Below are 20,873 nucleotides of genomic sequence, written 5' to 3'. Positions count from 1 at the left end.
GATGTGTTCTGCAGCCTTTGATTTGAAATCATATGTTAGGCCTTTTTCCTCTTGCTTTTTGGCCTTATTAACCTCCGCTATATGTTATTTAAATCTATTTGCTAAAGTTCTCTTGGTTTGTCCTACATATACTTTGTTACAATGATTACAGCTTATTTTTATATACACCTGCCTTACCTAAAACATTAACTGGGTCTTTAGTGGATCCTAACAATGATTTCAACTGGTTATGTCTACTGGTGAAAACTAAATCTAATCCGAATTGTTTTAACTGTGGTCTTAGCTTACAAGTAATATCTTGATCAAATGGAACGGACACTCGTTTCAATGGTTCGGGTGCTGCGGTGAGGGTTGTAAATAATCTCCTTTGTAGAATTCTCGCTTTTTTATCGATGATTGACTGGATTGTGGTCTCCTTGTATCCGTTGAGTCTTGCTGTTTCGAAGATGTACTGTAATTCCTTAACCTTTCCTGTATCGCTTAGTGGAAGAGTCTGCATTCGATGAATCATGTGGTGAAAGGCGGCCATTTTCGGCTGGAACGAATGGTTGGAAGTATAGGGGATAACACTTTTGGTGCTTGTTGGTTTCCTGTAAATTTCGTATTCAAGCGAGGAAGATGATGACGATTCCACCCCAAAAAACTTGTTTTTATTGGAGACACCCTAATAAAAAACAAATAAATCTGGATCAACAACAGAAAATAGCCCATCAGCATTTGTAAACAAACCGTTCCAAAGCCCATTCCTCATAAATCGAAAGCCGCTCACACAAACCAGCACCATCATCGTTTAGGTAGAAGTTTCCCCTATCCTATGATGGTGTTGGTTTGCGTGGGTGGCCTTCGGTTTGTTAGTAAAGGGCTTTGGAACGGTTTGTTTACAAATGCTAATGGGTCCTTTTCTATTGTTGATCCAGAAATAGCTCTTGAGTGGCCAAATAAAGAGATAGGCATATGATATTATCAGAAAAGTTGCTTGTACAAATCTCGCCTATAACCAGAGCTGGTAAATATCACGGCCGTCATGTGACGATGAGAAAACAGGTTCTCTCACTATCACGAGACGAAAATACTTATCATTAGCTTTTTTTGTCATTTTTCAATGATCAAGCACTCATGAGATTAATTCTTATGCGGTTTTGGCATCAAAATTTCTAACTGATTTAGATGAATTTAAGCATTCAACCGTATGTAATCGGTAGAGTGAATATATATGATTATGCTTTCCTCGGTACAAGTAACTTTAATAGCATTAAATGAGCAAGTAATTATGTCCCGTTATGTCATGACAGAAATTTCGATGAGATTTTAAAGAAAATCTCTATCACCGTTTTCTCATCCAATGATAGTGACAGAAGTATCTCTGTAAATATCGCGTGAGATCTTTCATTGAAAATTACATTTGCCAGCCCTGCCTATAGCTTTACTGAAGAATGAAACAGTATATAGCTTAAATTAGAAAACCTTATTTTTTTTAAATTGATGAATCTTTCAGCATGAATGGAAATATATATTAGGGTGTCTTTTTTAAATACAGACGTTTCTTTTTAACTTTTTTGTTTTTCATTTCAGCTAAAAGTAGTTTTAAAACGACTTTTAGAACCTGTTTCTATCTACATTGTTGTAAAAGATTGTAATTTGCTATGTTGAGACCTTTGTGAGTGTTACTTAATTTTCGAATTATTTTTTAGTTATCTTTAGAGATAATTTAATCTAAAATGTTGCGTTATTTATGGCCTTTAGGAAAGATTTCAAGATTGCTATTATCTATGCAACTACATGATATATTGACATTTGAAGACTGCATGCTTTTTGGGATAAAAATACCAAAAACTATTGGTTTTTAAATTATACCCAAATACATTGTTCAGTAAAAATGTGTGATATAAAATTCGCTCAACTTTGGAGCAATAAAAGACTTCGTGTCATAACTATAGAGAGAGTATTTTTTTATGAGATTCCAGAGATGTAGGAGAGCTTGTTCAAAATGACGTTCATAGAAGGAGAGATTAGTACTACTTGTATTAACTGGAGTATGTTCATACATCAAACTATTTTGGTAAGGTGCGTAATAACAGAAACAAAAATTAATCTGTGTTTCATAACTAACATTCGCGATAAGCCAAAATTTTGCCTTTCTCTTGTTCCGACAAATACGTTCCACGCGGCATTCTAGAGCTTACACAAACGCGTCACAACACGATCATTGGTGAAAGAAAACTGGACTGCAACTGAAGCGAATGACTTCACATGAATTGGTTCTATAGTTGTGAAACAGCAAATTTCACACATTTGCCTTTTTTTTCTATTCACAAATCATGTTTATAGATACATATGTATTAAGGTGTATTTTAGCTCTCTCACACGGTCATCATGTACTTATGGATGAAGTAAAAAAATACACTATCAAATAAATGTGCGCGTTTTTTCAGTGGATCTATTGTTATGAAACGGAGTGTAGGAAAGGGAACCATCAGCATATGTGAACAAAGTGACAAAGTTCCCCCTACACGATGATGTTTTTTCTTTGTGTGGATGGCCTTCGATTTCTGAGGAAATGGCTTTAGAATGGTTTGTTTACAAATGCTGATGGCCCCTTTTCTATTTGTTGGTCCAGAACTGTCCTGAAGATCTTTTATTCGTAATATTTGAATAAAAAAAGTGGGAAGAATAAACTAATTTTTTAGGGACACCCTAACTTAAAGCAGAAAATAGCTATAGGATGGTCATAGTAAAAAAAAAATTTCTTCAGCTGAGTTGCTAAACATATTTTTTCTACAACTTTGCTCAAGAATGTAACAATCCATAACCTCAGACAAAAAAAAATAAGATTTCTGATTGAGGATAACATGAAGACCACCCCACTGTGGTCCAAAACGGCAAAAAGTGGAACTTTATTTCTAGTGTCTAGCCTTTACATTTTAGCCATATAGTGTCTTGGGAAAAAATGTTTGTATGAATATCATCCATAATATAAAACTGTCAACAATTAGTCATGTCTTACTATGCAAAAAATAAAACACTAACTTTTTTCTTTGAGGATATAGGGGAACAATGTCCTCAGCAAAGTTGTAGACAATGTAAAAACAAGCAACTTCACTCAAGACGTCAAAATTCTTAATCCTGTATTTTCAGAGTTATGGAGCTTTTTCTATGACAGTTCCCTTAAATTTAGTTTTTCACACTTAATTTCTTTAAATTTCATTTTTCAAGTATACAATATTCTAGACAATTATTAAAACAATAAAAACACACGTTTTTGCTCAAGATCATGAAACATTACAATTATTCCTTGTAAAGTTATAACAACTTTTATCTTTATTTTTCCATTACTTCATAAGCTTTTAATAGAGAATGGCGCAAGTGAGGACACAAAACCAACTTTTTTTTTCTTAAAGCAACGTTTCGACATCCTTTAGTAAATCTTGCATTGTCGCACTCTGTTCGACATTACTTTCCAATGTGCAGAAGCTTTCGAACTCGGAGAGTTGATTTATTTTAAACTCGATTTCGGCCGTGGTGGGATGAAAATATAATCCATTATGGATGGGTCCAGTTCGCTAACAATTTCATCTGCTGTAGCCGGTGCATATCTTATGATTTCGTTGATTTCACCGTCTTTCTTATCCCCGTCGCACTAAAATTTTCGTGAATTTGTTGAATTTCGGACATGATCTGCAAATCCTCGTTGTCGTCTTCATTGCATTGTGAATTCCCGTAATACGACGGAAGAATTTTCTTCAAGCAGTTTACCAACGTGCTTTGTTTTATGTCCTTTAGAACCAAATCCAAGCAGTCGAAACAATTCTTGATGATGAACTACTTTCGTGTATCCGCTAGTGAAAGGCCTTCATTCTCGGCTGTTTCCAGAATAAAACTGTAGCTTCTCTTGACATACTTCAGCTTGAAATTTAGGATGATGCCTTGATCAAGAGGTTGAATCAAATATGTGATCTTTGGTGGCATTTATAGAAGCATTATGGTGGGATTGCTTATGGTGGGCGGATGCGACGGAGCGTTATCAAGGAGCAGCAAAGCCTTGAAGCTAATGTTCTTGGCTGCGCAAAACTCCTCCGTCGTCCCCTACACGTCATTCCCTTTCCGAAAATACCCATATTAAAAAGTATTTGACAGTTTTTCTCGACCAATTGTTGCCATCTTGGATTACAAAATTACGTCTGGCATCGGTTTACAGTCTCTACACGTCATCCCTATCCAGAAATACCCATATTGTAAAGTATTTGACAGTTTTTTTTTTTAACTGGCGATCGACATCTTGGATTCCAAAATGCCGTCTGGCATTGATTTCTGGTCTCTACACGTCATCCCCTTTCCGAGAATACCCATACTGTAGCGTATGTGACAGTTTTTCTTGAACCGATTGCCACCATTTTGGATTCTAAAATGACGTCTGGCATGGATTTCCAGATTTCCAGACTCTACACATCGTTCCCTTTCCGAAAATACCCATATTGTAGGGTATTTGACAGTTTTTCTTGAACCGACGGCTGCCATCTTGGATTCCAAAATGACATCTGGCATGAATTTCCAGCCTCTACACGTCATCCCCTTTCCAAAAGTATCCATATTGTAGGGTATTTGACAGTTTTTCTTGAATCGATGACCGCCATCTTGGATTTTAAAATGGCGTCCGAAATTGATTTACAGCCTCTTTACACGTCATCCCTATTCCGTTTCGTGTCCTCGCATTGCACAGCAACATCTTATATGGACAACCCAACAAACAATGGCCTATTGAAGAAACGACTACTTGACGATTTTATTCTACTTCATGCTTAATAATACTTGTATTATTTTTAATTAAATCTTCTGTTCAGGCTCTGTTCACACAAATCTGGAGAATTTATTCAACCACAAACATCGAAATATTTGGTGTTGAATAAGGTATGTCGAGAAGCTTTTATTCGGCTTAAAAGAGTTGTAACAGAGCTTATTCGATCAAATGTTTGATTATTCAGCGTTTATTAGACATCTTTACTTCCTTAAACAGCGATGGTATAAAGGTGTATTATAGACGCTTGACTCTCATGTGAAATAATGTTTAATAAGACTCTATTATACATTTATATTAAACGATTATTCAACTACGGGATAATTAATCCGAAAATAAGAACGGCACAGAGCAGGGTTGTGTTCTCTCGTCAGTGATTGTTGTGTCATTTATTTCTGTCGAAGCACGCACCCACCACACAGATCTAGAAAATTTATTACATACATACACACACATATCGTTTATATGGGATTCGAACCATGACCTTCCGATCACCAGCCGCTAGCCTTGCCATCTGAGCTATCCTAGATTACATCATATGGGCAGCTAAATAAGCAATACAAGCTTGAATCTGAAAACCTATCAGCACTTCCAGCCGTAACTCTAGCTAATTAAAGGAGATGTGAGAATGATTAATTCATTCATAGTTGTTTAACATTAGACCAACGTTACCTCTCCATCTCTCTAATTTCAATGGAAAGGATGCTATTCTTTTCGATAGATCTATGAATTGGTTGTCGTGAGTTATAAGATTTATGATTACGATTTAAATTAATTAGGCGTAGACAATATATAAAAAAAAGGGTTGAGGCTGGGATTGAACTCGCGACCTTCTACTTGGAAAGCGGAAACGGTAATCATTATGCTACCAATTTCGTTTTGTTGTTAGCCTGAAGCAGTGTTGTCGAATAATGAATGAATACGCCGTTTGTAAAGCATTTACAAAGCATGCAATTAAAACATGGACGCATAGTGGTATAAGAGCTATTATGCTGACTGTATTCACCTTTATTCAGCATTATTGTTAAGCAATGCAATGGAATCTAGTAATGGAGCTAGAAAACAATTATTAGACGTATAATAAAGCATGTATTAAATCAATTGCAACAGTCGGATTAAAACGTCAATGTATGTGCAAATTACACTTATTCGGTATGTTATTAGATAAAACTTCTGGTGTTGAATCAGGAAGACAGTCATCGTTTGTATAGATTTTAATAAGTATAATAATCAAATCAGAGCAATGAGCGGAATAGAGGCGCACCATCGATCTCAATGAGGTTTTCTGAACACATAACTTGACAACCCGTTTTATTCAGCATTGTACACTGTTATAAAGCATTTATTCAATCTATACGCTTATTTGTGACTCTGAATTGTTTTTTGGGCAGTGTTGTGGAATAATGAATCTAATGCGTCGTTTATAAAGCATTTACAAAGCATTCAACTAAAACATGGACGCATAGTGGTATAAGAGCTATTTTGCTGACTGTATTCACCATTATACAGCAATATTGTAGAGTAATGCAATGAAATCTAATATTGGAGCTAGAAAACATTTATAAGACGTCTTATAAAGCATTTTATTAAAGCAATTGAAAACAGTCAAATTAAAGCGACAATGTATGTGCAAATTACACTTATTCAGTTTGTTATAAGATCAAACTTCTGGTTCTTAATCAGGAAGACAGTCAACGTTTATAAAGCTTTTATTAAGTAAATTAATCATATCAGAGCAAACGGCGGAATAAAGGCCCATCGATCTCAATGAGCTTTTTTCAGCACATTATTCGACATCCTGTTTTATTCAGCATTGTACACTGTTATACAGCATTTATTAAATGTGTATGCTTATTTGTGACTGTGAATTGCTTGTTGGGTGGTCACCTGAACAACTTTGCTCAAGACAGCAACGTTTATATGGCCAGGTTCTCGAAATACAGTTTATATAGGAAGTTCACATGCACACTAACGCTGCGTAGTGAGAAAGTTATGAACTAATATGCCCACCATCCGAAAGGACTTGGTCGCCTGAACAACTTTGCTGTAGACAGTAACCTTCTATATGGCCAGTATTTTGAGATGCAGCTTATATAGGAAGCTCATGTGCACACTAGCGCTGTGTAGTGAGAGAGTTCTGAACTAATATGGCCACCATCCGAATGGACTTGGTCACTTGATCAACTTTTCTCAAAACAGCAACTTTCTATAAGGCCAGGATCACGAAATATTGTATGTTGGACCTAAGATCCATATATTATAGCACCTATAAGTAACATGAAAGTTAAGCGTCCCTAGTGGCGTAGTTCCCAATTAAACCTGAATCCAATGACACAGGCTTGTTGGGCTATCTCAGTACAACCACTTTATCGAAGACAGTATAGCTCTATATATTGTAACAAATGAGATAATCCACCACAGCCCCCATTAGTGAAAAACCCATAAGCTGTGGGTATCCTTATTCGCGGTTCCTTATTCACGCCCCCGTTACCCCGGTAATAAGGATTCCTGACTGTACAAATTCATGTGTTGGTATTGACATCGAAAGCTTTCAATTAATTGCTGTGGAAGTGTATTTAGAACACTAAGTTGAGAACCCACAATAAGCTAATATGCACTAAGCAATAATAAGAGATGAACTAGCCTATGGCTAAAAATCTCTCAAGTAAAGAATTAAAAAAAAAAAAAAACTAAGCAATAAGCTTGAAATGCGAATAAGAAGACCCTAATTACATTTTTACAATAAGGAGACCACAGTTCATCGTTCCATTTTTCAAAACATGCTTATCGAAGCTAAATCTGCCAACAACTTAACAATTTTCGTACTCATGATGTATTGTCTATTAAATAATCAGCAAATATAAGCTACAGAAGCGTAAAAAGCCTAGAAGAAGAAGAATGAATCCTCCAAACCACAAATTTAGAAAAAATCATGTAAATTTAGGTGCTCTGAGAGTGACATATACGAGCGTCAATTTTGACATAAAATTGAGTCATAATAGACTCGAAATTCAGCTCAATCAAACGTACTTTCGAACTTTTCAGTCTCGGAGCTCTTAATTTTACATGACATGTTTGTTTACGTCTCATCCTTTATGTCAAAGATGGATTCCGTCACGTGTAAGATTAGGTATTTCTAAGTGTGCATGTTTGGAGCTGTTCATAAGCCACACGTACTAGGCGGGTAATATCACAGGTGGGCAGGAGCTCACGGTATCCCAGTGTTGGTGAGTTCTTTGCCGTTAATGTTCACGAAAAGTGCACTATTTTGCCATACAGAAATTCAAAACAAAAAATTTGATGGGCGGATTTGGACAGTTTTTGACCTGCTTCATACGACCGGAAGGTGTATGCTGGTCACAAATGCCGTGCCAAACTGATTTCCTACGCAATTAATCAACCTTTGATGTGAATTTCGCTAATAAACACGAGGAGCATTTCTTATAGCAAAACTTGCCATAACAAAATGGGCATAGTTCAATTTATTAAACAAACTAACACTTCTTCCTACTGTGTCACCTTTGTATTACCCGCCTAGAGCCACGTAGACAGTTCCGGGCAATCGTGGCATATGGTTTGTTTGTTGGAATCAGCGTTGCCAGATTGTTTTAAAGCTTGTCGGTATCGAAGGTTTTAAAAAGTCGGTATTTATCGGTATTTACTATTTAATTAATTTTATATGTTTGCCGTTTTTGAAAGCAAAAATTTTAACAATGGTGACGACTGGGATTTGAAAAGAATGACGTTCTCAGCCTTAAAACACTCTTTATTTTATTAATTTAATTTTTAAAATTATCGTTGTCCTCAAATGTTGATCGAAATTGTGACCAAGTAGTTTTTTTCAATTAAATATCATTAAATCAAACCAAAATATTGGAAAATCAGCTACAACAACGACTAAACTATTGACAATAACGACAAACAACATTTTCCTTTGAAAAAAGCTACAACCCATGGCCGAAATGTTGGGCAGCTTACATCGTAGCCGTTGCAGTGTTTAAAACGCTGTCCAGACTGAGCAGTTATAACATGTTATAACGGTTGTCAATTAATTGCAACACAGAAACCACCATCAAGATAGCGCTATAACATGTTATAACTCTAACGTACTATTATGGTCAAACTTCCAGAAGAAAACGAAAGAAACTTCTTGGAGAATTAATTGAACTTCCTGGGGAAGACGAAAGAAACTTCCTGGAGTCGTAGAAACTTCCTAAGGTAGATTGGAAGAAACATCTGAAGAAAGTGGACATGGAAGAAACATGGACAAAATTCCAGAAGCAAGAGATTCCTGGGGGATGTTCTAATGATCCAGAAAATTTTCATGATATTCATAAAACATCCCTGAAGGCTTCGCAATTTTCCTGAATTGTTCGGAATGTTCCTGAAATGCACTTAGGAATATTCCATAATTCCTCGAAATTCCTCAAAAGTTCTTGTAATTTTCCTGAAATTATGGGCTGTTTTGGAGTTCTCTGGTCATCCTCGAAGTGCTCGGAATTTCCCTGATTATAATGAGGATACCGGAATATCTCTAATCATCTTTGAAGGTCTCTGGATTTTCTTGAAGATTACGAAATCTCTTTAGCGCTCTCACATTTTTTTTTTTGAATTTATTGTGACATCAGCATTGAAGCTCTCTGATCTTCCAGATTTTTTTTTTAATTTTTAAAAGTTATCGACACTCCCTAATAAAAATGACCATAAAAGAGAGCTTAACGACGTGTTCGGGGTATCATCCAAACCATTTGTGGGATAGTTTTCCCATCCGGGATACAGTTCGTTTATGGTATTTGTTTTTTTAGGGCTGCCATTAAAAAAGCATAGAACTTCCCATAAAATGTTCTCACAATGTTCTAATGTTCATGTAACTTCCCTTACGTTTCCTAAGTTTGCATGAGTCCCTCAGGACATTACTTAAGTTTTCGGAAATCGCCTGTGTTTCTCGGAAATCCTTTATAATTTCAGCAATTTCATTGAAATACATTGATCTGTCCTGATGTTCTCTGAGCTTCACTAAAGTTCCTGAAAACCATTAAATTTCCCTGAATTTTTTTGAACTTTTAAAAGTTTCCATAATAAAGGGTGATACGGTCAACATTTGGTCAAGGGAAACGCGTGTAAATCGGTGAAATCGTTTATTTAAAAAATCAAATTAAATTTCTTTTTCAAGTTCAATTAGTATAAAATTCAGGAAAAATATTCAGTTAGGCTTCCGCTTTTCCAAATCCGAATTGCCGGGCCTTACGCTTGACCCCTGCCATCAGATTTTGTACAGCCACCTTGTCCACCTTCTTCGCCGCATAAAGCCAGTTTGCCTTGAACTGCTGCTCGCCCTTAGCAGTTTTTTTGGTCTTCTTTAGGTTCCGCTTGACAATAGCCCAGTATTTCTCAATTGGGCGGAGCTCTGGCGTGTTGGGAGGGTTCTTGTCCTTGGGAACCACCTGCACGTTGTTGGCGGCGTACCACTCCATGCCCTTTTTACCGTAATGGCAAGATGCCAAATCCGGCCAAAACAGTACGGAACAACCGTGTTTCTTCAGGAAAGGCAGCAGACGTTTATTCAAACACTCTTTCACGTAAATTTCTTGGTTGACAGTCCCGGAAGCTATGAAAATGCTGCTTTTCAAGCCACAGGTACAGATGGCTTGCCAAACCAGATATTTCTTTGCGAACTTTGACAGTTTCATGTGCTTGAAAACATCTGCTACCTTTCCCCTTCCTTTTGCCGTATAAAACTCCTGTCCCGGAAGCTGCTATTTGACGTAGGTTTCGTCGTCCATTACCACGCAGTCAAACTTCGTCAGCATCGTCGTGTACAGCCTCCGGGATCGCGCTTTGGCCGTCGTATTTTGTTTATCATCGCGATTTGGAGTCACTACCTTCTTGTAAGTCGATAGTCCGGCTCGTTTTTTGGCTCGATGCACGGTTGTAGACGATAAACCCAGCTTATTTGCGGCATCTCGGAGAGAGAGGTTAGGGTTTCGCTTGAAACTACCGGCAACTCTCTTTGTCGTCTCAGCGGCTTCCGGTTTTCGATTTCCCCCCGATCCAGACTTCCTGGCTGTCGACAAACGTTCCCCAAACACTTTAATTACATTTGTAACGGTTGATTTGGCAACTTTTAGCAATTTTGCCAACTTTGCGTGCGAGTAGCTCGGATTTTCGCGATGCGCGAGCAAAATTTTGATACGCTGCTCTTCTTGCTTGGACGGCATTTTGACAACTGAAGAGTGAAATCCAAAATCAAAATAGGAGCAACATTCTACACACACACACCTTCAAAATGAGGGGTGTTCAGGTTTTTTAAATGCAAAATTGAAAGAAATACGTCAAGTTGATATTGACCAAATTTTGACCGTATCACCCTTTATATATGATGTTTCCTTAAGTTCACTGGAGATCGCTGGACTTTTCTGAAATTTCCGGGTTTTCGAATTTTAACAGAAGTTTATGAAACTGTCTTTAATTTATCGAAACTTACTCAAAAGTCTGGACTTTTCTGAAGCTTCAGAACTTCTTAAATGTTCCTGCAGCTAGTGTGGATCCGCAATGAAAATCTGATAGCATCCTTGAAGTTCCGGGAAAGTTGAAAAAACTGGCTAGATAAGATTAAAGAATCATTCGAGCGAAGGCTGAAGAAACTTCCAAGGTATGGTGGCAGAAAATTCCAGGGAAAGTTGTATGAAGCTTCACGAAGTTTTAAACAACATATTTCTAGATTCCATATGAATTACCGGAAAGGGCCATCGACTTTTTCTCGATTGATGGGTAGCCAATCAAAAGGAGGAAATGCAACCCGTAGTCGAAATAGTATCAAGGATAAGGCATGATTTTTTTAAATTTTGAACGCTAAAAAAATATGAGGTATTCAAAAAGATACAAGTTTTTCACAAAAATTTTCTCAAAAATTCGAGCGTGGACAGCCCTAATAAACAAATACCATAAACGAACTGTATCGTGGATGGGTAAACTATCCCACAAATGGTTTTGATGATACCCCGAACACGTCGTTAAGCTATCTTTTATGGTTATTTTTATTAAGGAGGCAATACTCATTTTTATTATTAAAATATAAATATATTAAAATATAAAATATTAAAAATCGGTATTCTGAGGAACCTTATCTGTATACCGGTATCTAGTTAGGAAATCGGTATAGATACCGATAAATCGGTATGTCTGGCAACGCTGGTTGGAATGTTGAAATAATTTGTATGGAAGAGTCTGAAATCTCAAAAGAGTCTGAAATCTCAAAAATCAGTCTACGTAGTATATGACCTGCCCCTTAGTACGTTTCTGTTTCCGACTCAAGTGTAGCAACTCCGAGCTGTTAGGTACTGCAAACCGAAGTATTGTCAACAAATCGACTGAACTGTGAGATTACAAAAGTGAAACTCCCACACACACACAAACAACAGCCGCGCCCAAGTGAGCTATTCCATCAACAATAGTGCACCGTGTAGTATCCTGCAAACGACGAGCGAATAACGACGGAAAAAAGGACAAGGATGTTGCTCATATACTTATAACCAACCATAAAATTCATCATCCACTTCCACCAGTGCCACACGGCAAGGACGCCATCGACGACGACAACAAGTGCACTTTCCCCTCCCGTCTATACCGACAGTTATCATTGCCATCAATATTGCAATTTTACGGCGAGGACGGCGACGAAGTCGACGACGACGACAACGACAACGACGAATGATGAATGCCAGCAGCTTCTGGGGCACCTTCGATCTGTTGCTGGGCCGGGAAGCACAGAAGCACGGCGGCCAGGATGCGCTCAAGGTCGGAACGTGGATGTCGGCGTACGCCGGGGTGCGGAAACATGGCGTTGGGCACGGGTGAGTATTAATTTGCTTTTCTCATTTTTTTTAATCGTTCATCAAAGCCATTGTTCACAGCACCCCTTGGGGTTTTAATGAGAAATTGTGGGTGGCTGGCGGTAGTCATTAATCGTTCACCTGCTGCGCAGGTAAATGTAACGATAGTTAATAATTACTTTGCTTAATGGCTGGGGGTGTGACAGGCAGTCAGTTTGTTTATAGAGCAGCGATAATTTGACGACAGGTTTGTATGTCTTTTATTAATATTGGACATTTTACCTGACACATTTCGTTTGATTTGTCTGTGCACCAAATAGTCACGCTAGGCAAACAGAGGGGGGAAACGTTAAATGTGACACTTGTTAGGTGGGTAATTTAGGTAATTGCTGTTTTATGTGTGATGAGGTCAAGAACCTTAGAATGATCTTGAATAATTGATAGTATACATGCTTCCAATGTGTTGCTGCTGTTCCACAAAATTTGAGCTAATTTCGTTGATAGCTTCCAATGACTCAAACACTTTCTCCTTGGATCATATATCTTACTGACGCCTTACTGCAATACGCGATAGCATAATAATATGCGTAATACACATTTTCCCGGATATCATTTTCTTTCAAGGAAGACTGCATAACAAATCGGGAAAATTTTGACTAGTTCAACACCAGAAAGTACTTGAAACGTTCAAGGATGTAGAAATTGTATTGCCACTTTCAATGTTCATTTCCACCGGGGGGAAAACTTTCTTCCGAAGACCTTCCCGGGCTCCACCATGCATGTTCAATTTCACGAACAGCTCCCAATTGATAGTGACTCGCGAGAATCATTGAAACAAATAAATACGCCTTTTGCGAGGGTTTTTTAATGAGTGACACATCTGTGTCATTGCTCGGGGGTTGCTGCAAACAAATACCTATGTATTGTGATAGCGTGCTAACTGCAAGGGTGTTGTGATTGTCCAAAGGAGCGTACAATTGCTGCTGTGCTAACCTAAATTTCTTTGCAAGTTAACTGGAACCCGTCACTTCCAGGATGGAACATTACACAACCTTTGCTATCAGTTCAAACAATCAACAATTCAGCTCATTCTACCCAGAGTTGCTATTTTTATTGCTTCTCACTTGTCACAGGCTGCTTGCTTGGTCGTCGTGGCGGAATGAGGGTACATTGAACCGATTGTGGTAGGATATTCTATGGTATTCCCGAGAAAGCTTCATTCTTGTCTTGGATGGGAACAGTTACCAGCCGCGTGCCTACCGATGGCACTGGGGGAGGTGGTGGTTGGCACGTTGCGGTTTGTTATGTGGCGTATGATGGCACTATACAGCAATTGTTATCTTGTCTCGTCGCCAAAACGTCTCGAGCGCACGCGACTGCCATAAATCAGTGGCACATGGGCTACCCGCCCCCAAACAAACGGGTGATAGGCTGGTGGAAAATGTCTGCTCTAGGTTTAGTGCTGGGCCATAAAATTGGTCGATGCTGCGGCTTTGAGTTGAAAATTTTCCTCTCCTACACCATCGCATGTTTGTGCCTGGGAACATCGACCACCAGGACAGTAACCGATCCTAGCGGATGATCACATATGAGTTTTTCGATTCAACTCTTTCGCGTCCTTTGAGAAAGGTTGGAACGACGTGCAATAAATGTAAATTTCCCCTTGATGCGTATTCGACAATGGGGATTCCACTCCTCCTATGAATAGGGAAATTGTTTATTGCCCAACGCGTGGAGTAGAACCGAAAGCAATTGCTATGTGTCTGTCTTTGTCGTAAACAGTTATTCTGGCCAACAAATTACAGCCACTGCGGGTCGATTGGATATTTTATCGATACTTCTTGACATTGAACCCCAGCCATTGGATACCTACTGTTGCTGTGTTATTATGATATGTCACACGAGAAGAAATCGAAAAAAGCCTAGACGATTTGGTCTAGGTTCGATTATAGTATTATGACGTGGGATGCAAGGCTAACTGTAAAATAGTTTACTGCCTAAACATTTTAAAAACAGTTGTCAACACCGATCCAGCTGGATCGGAGTGATTGAGTGATAGTATTTTCAGGACTGGCAGTGTCTATAGAAATAACTTTGTCGGATTAAGATACTCGTCATTTAATCAGTGATGGACTCCAAGGGGTGAGTGGTGATGACTAACTGAAGTAGCGAGTGGCGGCACAATCTCTCAGCTGTGTTTGATGAATAATGTGCGTCTTTTGCAGTGAGTTACAAATACAGTGATCTCTCCATTTATGCGGTGGGTAGTACCGTCCACCCACCACTGTTTCTCGGTTATCCTTCAACCAATTACGCTGATTTTTTGAATGTGATTTGTGTCAACCTTTAATTAGTTATCCACAAAAATCAGCTCCATTGGTTGAAGGACAGCAGAGAAATAGAAATGGGTGCACGGTAATAAAATATTGTGAAATTATTGCAACAGTGAAATGAATATATACTGAAACCTCCGTTTACGAAGACTTTTTTTTACGCAGTATTCAATTTACGTCCCTCTTTTTACGAAGTAAATCCCAAATAAGGGGCTGTTCATAAACTACGTAGACAGTTTTTTTTGGGATTCTTGACCCCCCTCCCCCTGCGTAGACAATTGTCCATACAAAAATTTTAAAATTTGTATGGGCTGTGGATAATTTTCAACCGACCCCCACCCCCCCTAAACTGTCTACGGAGTTTATGAACAGCCCCTAACGAGGTTTTTTTTTACGAAGTAAATCCCAAATAACGAGTTTCCTTTTTACGAAGTAAATTCCAAATAACGAGTTTTCTTTTTACGAAGTAAATTCCAAATAACGAGTTTTTTTTTGTGATTTTGGGAAACTGGGATATACTGTGAAATACCTCACAATATGGGTATTGTTGGAATCGAAGTGACGTGTAGGGACCGGAAATCGATGTCTGACGCCATTTTAAAATCCAAGATGGCGGCTTCCGGTTACAGGAAAACTTGAACATTCTGCCTAATACCCCACAATATGGGTATTTTTGGAATCGGATTGACGTTTAGGGATCAAAAATCGATGTATGATGCCATTTTGAAATCCAAGATGGCGACTTCCGGTTATAGAAAAACTTGGAAATTCTGCCAAATACCCCCACAATATGGGTATTTTTGGAATCGGAGTGACGTGTAGGGACCGGAAATCAATGTCTGACGCCATTTTGAAATCCTAGATGCAACTTCCGGCTACATAAAAACATGGAAATTCTGCCAAATACCCCACAATATGGGTATTTTTGAAATCGGAGTGACGTTTAGGGATCAAAAATCGATGTATGATGCCATTTTGAAATCCAAGATGGCGACTTCCGGTTATAGAAAAACTTGGAAATTCTGCCAAATACCCCCACAATATGGGTATTTTTGGAATCGGAGTGACGTGTAGGGACCGGAAATCAATGTCTGACGCCATTTTGAAATCCTAGATGCAACTTCCGGCTACATAAAAACATGGAAATTCTGCCAAATACCCCACAATATGGGTATTTTTGAAATCGGAGTGACGTTTAGGGATCAAAAATCGATGTATGATGCCATTTTGAAATCCAAGATGGCGACTTCCGGTTATAGAAAAACTTGGAAATTCTGCCAAATACCCCCACAATATGGGTATTTTTGGAATCGGAGTGACGTGTAGGGACCGGAAATCAATGTCTGACGCCATTTTGAAATCCTAGATGCAACTTCCGGCTACATAAAAACATGGAAATTCTGCCAAATACCCCACAATATGGGTATTTTTGAAATCGGAGTGACGTTTAGGGATCAAAAATCGATGTATGATGCCATTTTGAAATCCAAGATGGCGACTTCCGGTTATAGAAAAACTTGGAAATTCTGCCAAATACCCCCACAATATGGGTATTTTTGGAATCGGAGTGACGTGTAGGGACCGGAAATCAATGTCTGACGCCATTTTGAAATCCTAGATGCAACTTCCGGTTACATAAAAACATGGAAATTCTGCCAAATACCCCACAATATGGGTATTTTTGAACATCTTTGCCTGGGATGGATACAAGTCGTACAAAGCAAGTAAACATCCGAACCGGCACATGTAGCAGAATTCCGAGGCCAAAAAGCATGCAAGGCTCTTGTGCGCCGGTGTTTTGACGAAACACAAGAACTGCACTTTGATCGATGAAGAAACATACGTCAAACTCGATTTTAAGCAGCTTCCCGGTCAAAAGTTTTACATCGCGACTGGACGTGGCAATGTGTCGGGAAGATTCAAATTCGTGTTTGCCGACAAGTTCGCGAAGAAGCCCGTGATTTGGCAAGCGATTTGCAGTTGTGGCCTGTGGTTTATGAAAAGTGTGTATTGCCGTTCTTCCGCAAGCATAGGGGCAAAGTCATCTTTTGGCCCGATTTGGCCAGTTGCCAACACTCCAAGGTGGTTCTGGAATGGTATGCTGCCAACAAGATTGATTTTGTCCTCAAGCTAATGAATCCTCCAAATTGTCCGGAAGTTTTTTATGTTCGACTTTCGGGACTTAAAACTTGTTCAACTTGGAGAAATTATCAAGGTTTGAAACTAAACGATTTAATTTTGAATTTGCGCTTTCAATATTTTCAAGAATTTGATTTTTTGATAGTGACATTTTTTAGACTGTAAAGAGTCACCAACGCACATTGCATCCGGATCTGATCCGACGCGGCAAATGAGCAGTTGTTCCACACCAAATGACGAATCTGAAAAACTAGATCGATTTGCATGAAACTTTGCATAATTGTTTGTTATGGGAAATGCTTCACTTTTTGTTAAATTCGGCCATTTTGGATGTTGTGAAATTTTCAAAATGGAACACTTCATAATTTGCAGACTTTCTCATGAATATTATAACAATTCTGGAACCTTACGCCTTCAACTCAGTGTCTCTTCCACAGCTGTTAATTCAGAGTTTTCAAAACTATACCAATTTGTGTGTTAGTATAGGGTAACCGAGCCACTACTGTTACAGTTTTCACCCAGAGCTTAAATCAAATTTGAAATGAATGTCCATGGTGTTATTCACCTGACATATGTATGACAAAATATATGTTTAAACCATGTATCGAGATACATTTTGTGACCTGTATTAAGAAAGAGAGAGAAGGATTTTTAATTTCCATTCAATTCCACTACCTTATTTGCTTATCCTTTACAGATACGCGTATTTCGTCTATAATGTGCAGACTTCTTCAGTGTCTTGTACCATATGCGTGATAATGTTTGCACCATCGTACAAATAAGGTTCCCGTTTCACCTGTGCATACAATGCCTTGGTTTTCTTTGCATGCACGTAACCTATAGCACATACCGTAGCAGGCTGTGTATAAAAGAAAATGATTTACTTAGTTTGACAGTTGCACCATGACGAAGTGGCAGCGTATTCGTGATTTGTCCCACGCGCAAATGTCGCAAAAAGACATTTCAATCGCCGTGGGAGTGTCCCGGTGGACCGTCAAAAGGGTTTTAGACCGAGAAAAGAAAGGACAACTATCCGCGAAGGTGGCCACAGTTCGTCCGAGGTCAGCTCGGGTTCCAAGGGTTATCGCTGCTATCAAAAGGAAGATTCGGGTGAATCCAGTGCGCTCAATAAGGAAAATGGCAAAGGAACACGGGATCAGTGACTTTACGGCACGGAAGATCGTAAAGGAAGATTGCGGGGCGAAGTCGAGGACACGGAAAAAAAAACTCACATGATTACCAACCGCATTCGGGAGCTACGAGTCGAACGATACAAGAAAATCTTGAACTTTCTTAAGCGAAAAGAGCCGGTAATCCTGTTCACCGACGAGAGCATGTTTACCGTCAATCCCGTCTCAAATTCCAGAACCGACCGGTATATTAGTTCTCTTCCGGTAAAAGACGTGGCCGACGAGCACAAGAACGTGTATCTGACCAAGCATCCTGCTAGCGTTATAGTGTTTGGATTGGTGGCTTCCGATGGCAAAAAATGGACCCGGTGTTCATTCCAGAAGGCGACAAGGTCACCACGGAGGACTATATCGGGATTTTAAGTAAGTATGTTCTTTCGTGGATCAAAGAACAGTACGGTCCGAAGCCAAATGTTGTATTTCAACAAGATGGGGCGCCATGCCACACCTCGAACCGCACTCAGAAGTGGTTGCAGGAACATCTTCCGTTCTGGGCGAAGGATATGTGGCCGCCATGCAGCCCCGATCTTAATCCGCTGGATTACTCAATATGGCGCGTCATGAAGGGCAAGGCCTGTTCTAAACGCCACCCGAGTACAGCAAACCTCAGACAAACATTGACCAGTACCTGGAGAGAAATGGATCCATACTACATTATTAGAACTTGCCGTGAATTCCGGAAGCGTGTGGCGGCTGTAATTGCAGCAAGTGGAAACTCGATCGATGATTAACATAGTTTAAGACTTTGAGAAACATCCCCCCCTTTGAATATTTGCTCATTGCTCAATGGTACAAACATTATCACACATACGGTACTGATACTCGACTGTTATTAGTACAAGACACTGAAGAAGTCCGCTCATTGTAGATGAAATACGCGTATCTGTCAAGGATAACCAAGTAAGGTAGTAGAATTAAATGGAAATTACTAATCCTTCTCTCAGTCTGTATAGAAAAAATATGTGAAATTTATGGAAGGATCAATAAGATAACCACTAATGCCAAAAACTGGCACACTTACCTCACGATTAATATGCATCAACACATTTCATCATCGCTGTGACACACGAGATGCCACCTACGTTCACCTCTCTAATCCCCGAACTAATGCTTTTATTGAGCATGAAATCGTTAATAAGCGTGCAATCGGTTTCACGAACAATCTCATCCATCTTCATCCAACCGCACAAACGCTCATCCAAAATTCACGCTCAATCCAGCCCTTTTCTCTCTTTTGTAGTGACGACAGCGGTGGATTCGGCTCGACGGGCAGCGATTTCACGTCACTCTCGACGGCCGGCAGTGTTGGTAGTGGTGGTGGAGGTGGTTCTCTGAATTTCCCATCGATTTTTCAACAATCGGTCGGCGGCAATCAGCTGATTGGAGCCGATCAAAACAATTGCGATTTGAATGGCAGTGGAGGTGGTACCGCTGGAGGGGACTGCAAAGGCAAGGGCCGCAAAAAGCTACGATTGCTGAAACCGAAGCTCAAGCAGCTGCACGATATGGAAGTGCTGCCAGTCGAGTACATGGGGCCGAAGATCGAGTATACGTATGTAATGTGTAAAGGGCGAGTGGAATAAATTGCACCCGTAGGGGCTGGGAGCAAGATGCACCGTGGTTGTTAATTTTGCATGGCACGAATTGCACTCCGTAATGAATTTATTATCTAGGATCTAAGGTGCTTCTGTGGAAAGCTCGAAATGGAGAGGCGAAGTGAGATTTTGAATGACTTGGTTGGTGGACGAATGAATGAACGAGGGGCAGATTAGCGTTAATGGGCTTGAATCACGCAAATCTTTCGTTTGTGGGGGGGGGGGGTGAGCATGAACTGCACGAAAAAGCTTTCGTTTCGTTTAGATTATGACTCCCAACTGTAGGTGGTGGTGAAGGGATGGCTCGTTGAAAGCTTTCGGTGAAACTTTTCGTTGAAAGCTTATGTGCTGAATAGCGCGCAGTAGATGATACACGGCTGTTCAACCTAACTCAGTGACTGAGTTAAATTCGATGGCTATCTCTTTTTCTCTCACGGAAATTTTACTCAATTTTCTTCAAAACTGGAGTTACGCAGAGCTCTGTGTAACTAGTATTTATGATAATTGAGTAATATTTCCGTGAGAGAAAAGAGATAGCAATACAATACAATTATACTCAGTCACTGAGGTAAATTTAATGGTCGTGTATGGAGGGGAAAGCAGACTTGTTTTATGTATTGTACTTGTTTGGTTGCTACGTCCCAACTGGAACTTTACGACCTGTTCCCACTTAATATTTATTGAGCACTTCCACGGCTGTTAAATCAAGCTGAACATTACATTAAGTCCTAAGTAACATTGATCGATGCTCGTCGTTGACTTTCTCTTTCGTTAATAACATGAGCACATAACCGTTTCTTGTTGTGTTTGTCATATTGGATGCTATATAAAAGATTCTTTTATCGATCTGTGTGCTGAAAAAACCTGGGAATGGTTTTACATGGCCGTGGGATGCAAAGAGAAAGTCGACGGAGAAAATCTGTGAATTTTACCTAATGCAATGTTCAGCTTGAAAATTCGAGGTTTCTAATCCTACACGGACGATCAGACAG

The 20,873-nt window shown here is 39.3% G+C and overlaps 1 protein-coding gene across 1 annotated transcript in view; it reads left to right on the top strand.

Annotated features, from left to right (window-relative positions):
• The first annotated feature begins 12,488 nt into the window (after nt 1-12,488).
• The window catches only part of LOC135705709 (calponin homology domain-containing protein DDB_G0272472), a 94,424-nt gene continuing 86,039 nt past the window's right edge, over nt 12,489-20,873 (top strand). Inside the window, exons 1-2 of the mRNA XM_065227543.1 lie at nt 12,489-12,645; nt 19,527-19,838. Of these exons, the coding sequence (XP_065083615.1) occupies nt 12,503-12,645; nt 19,527-19,838 (455 nt within the window). The 5' untranslated portion in view covers nt 12,489-12,502. The remainder of the gene's footprint in view (nt 12,646-19,526; nt 19,839-20,873) is intronic.

Source organism: Ochlerotatus camptorhynchus, unplaced genomic scaffold (assembly GCF_037179485.1).
Source record: "Ochlerotatus camptorhynchus isolate MF236.1 unplaced genomic scaffold, CSIRO-AGI_Acam_v1.1 ptg000274l, whole genome shotgun sequence".
NCBI classification, from domain to species: Eukaryota; Metazoa; Arthropoda; class Insecta; order Diptera; family Culicidae; genus Ochlerotatus; species Ochlerotatus camptorhynchus.
Note: the sequence above shows the minus strand (reverse complement) of the source record. Positions and strands in the feature narration are given on the sequence as shown.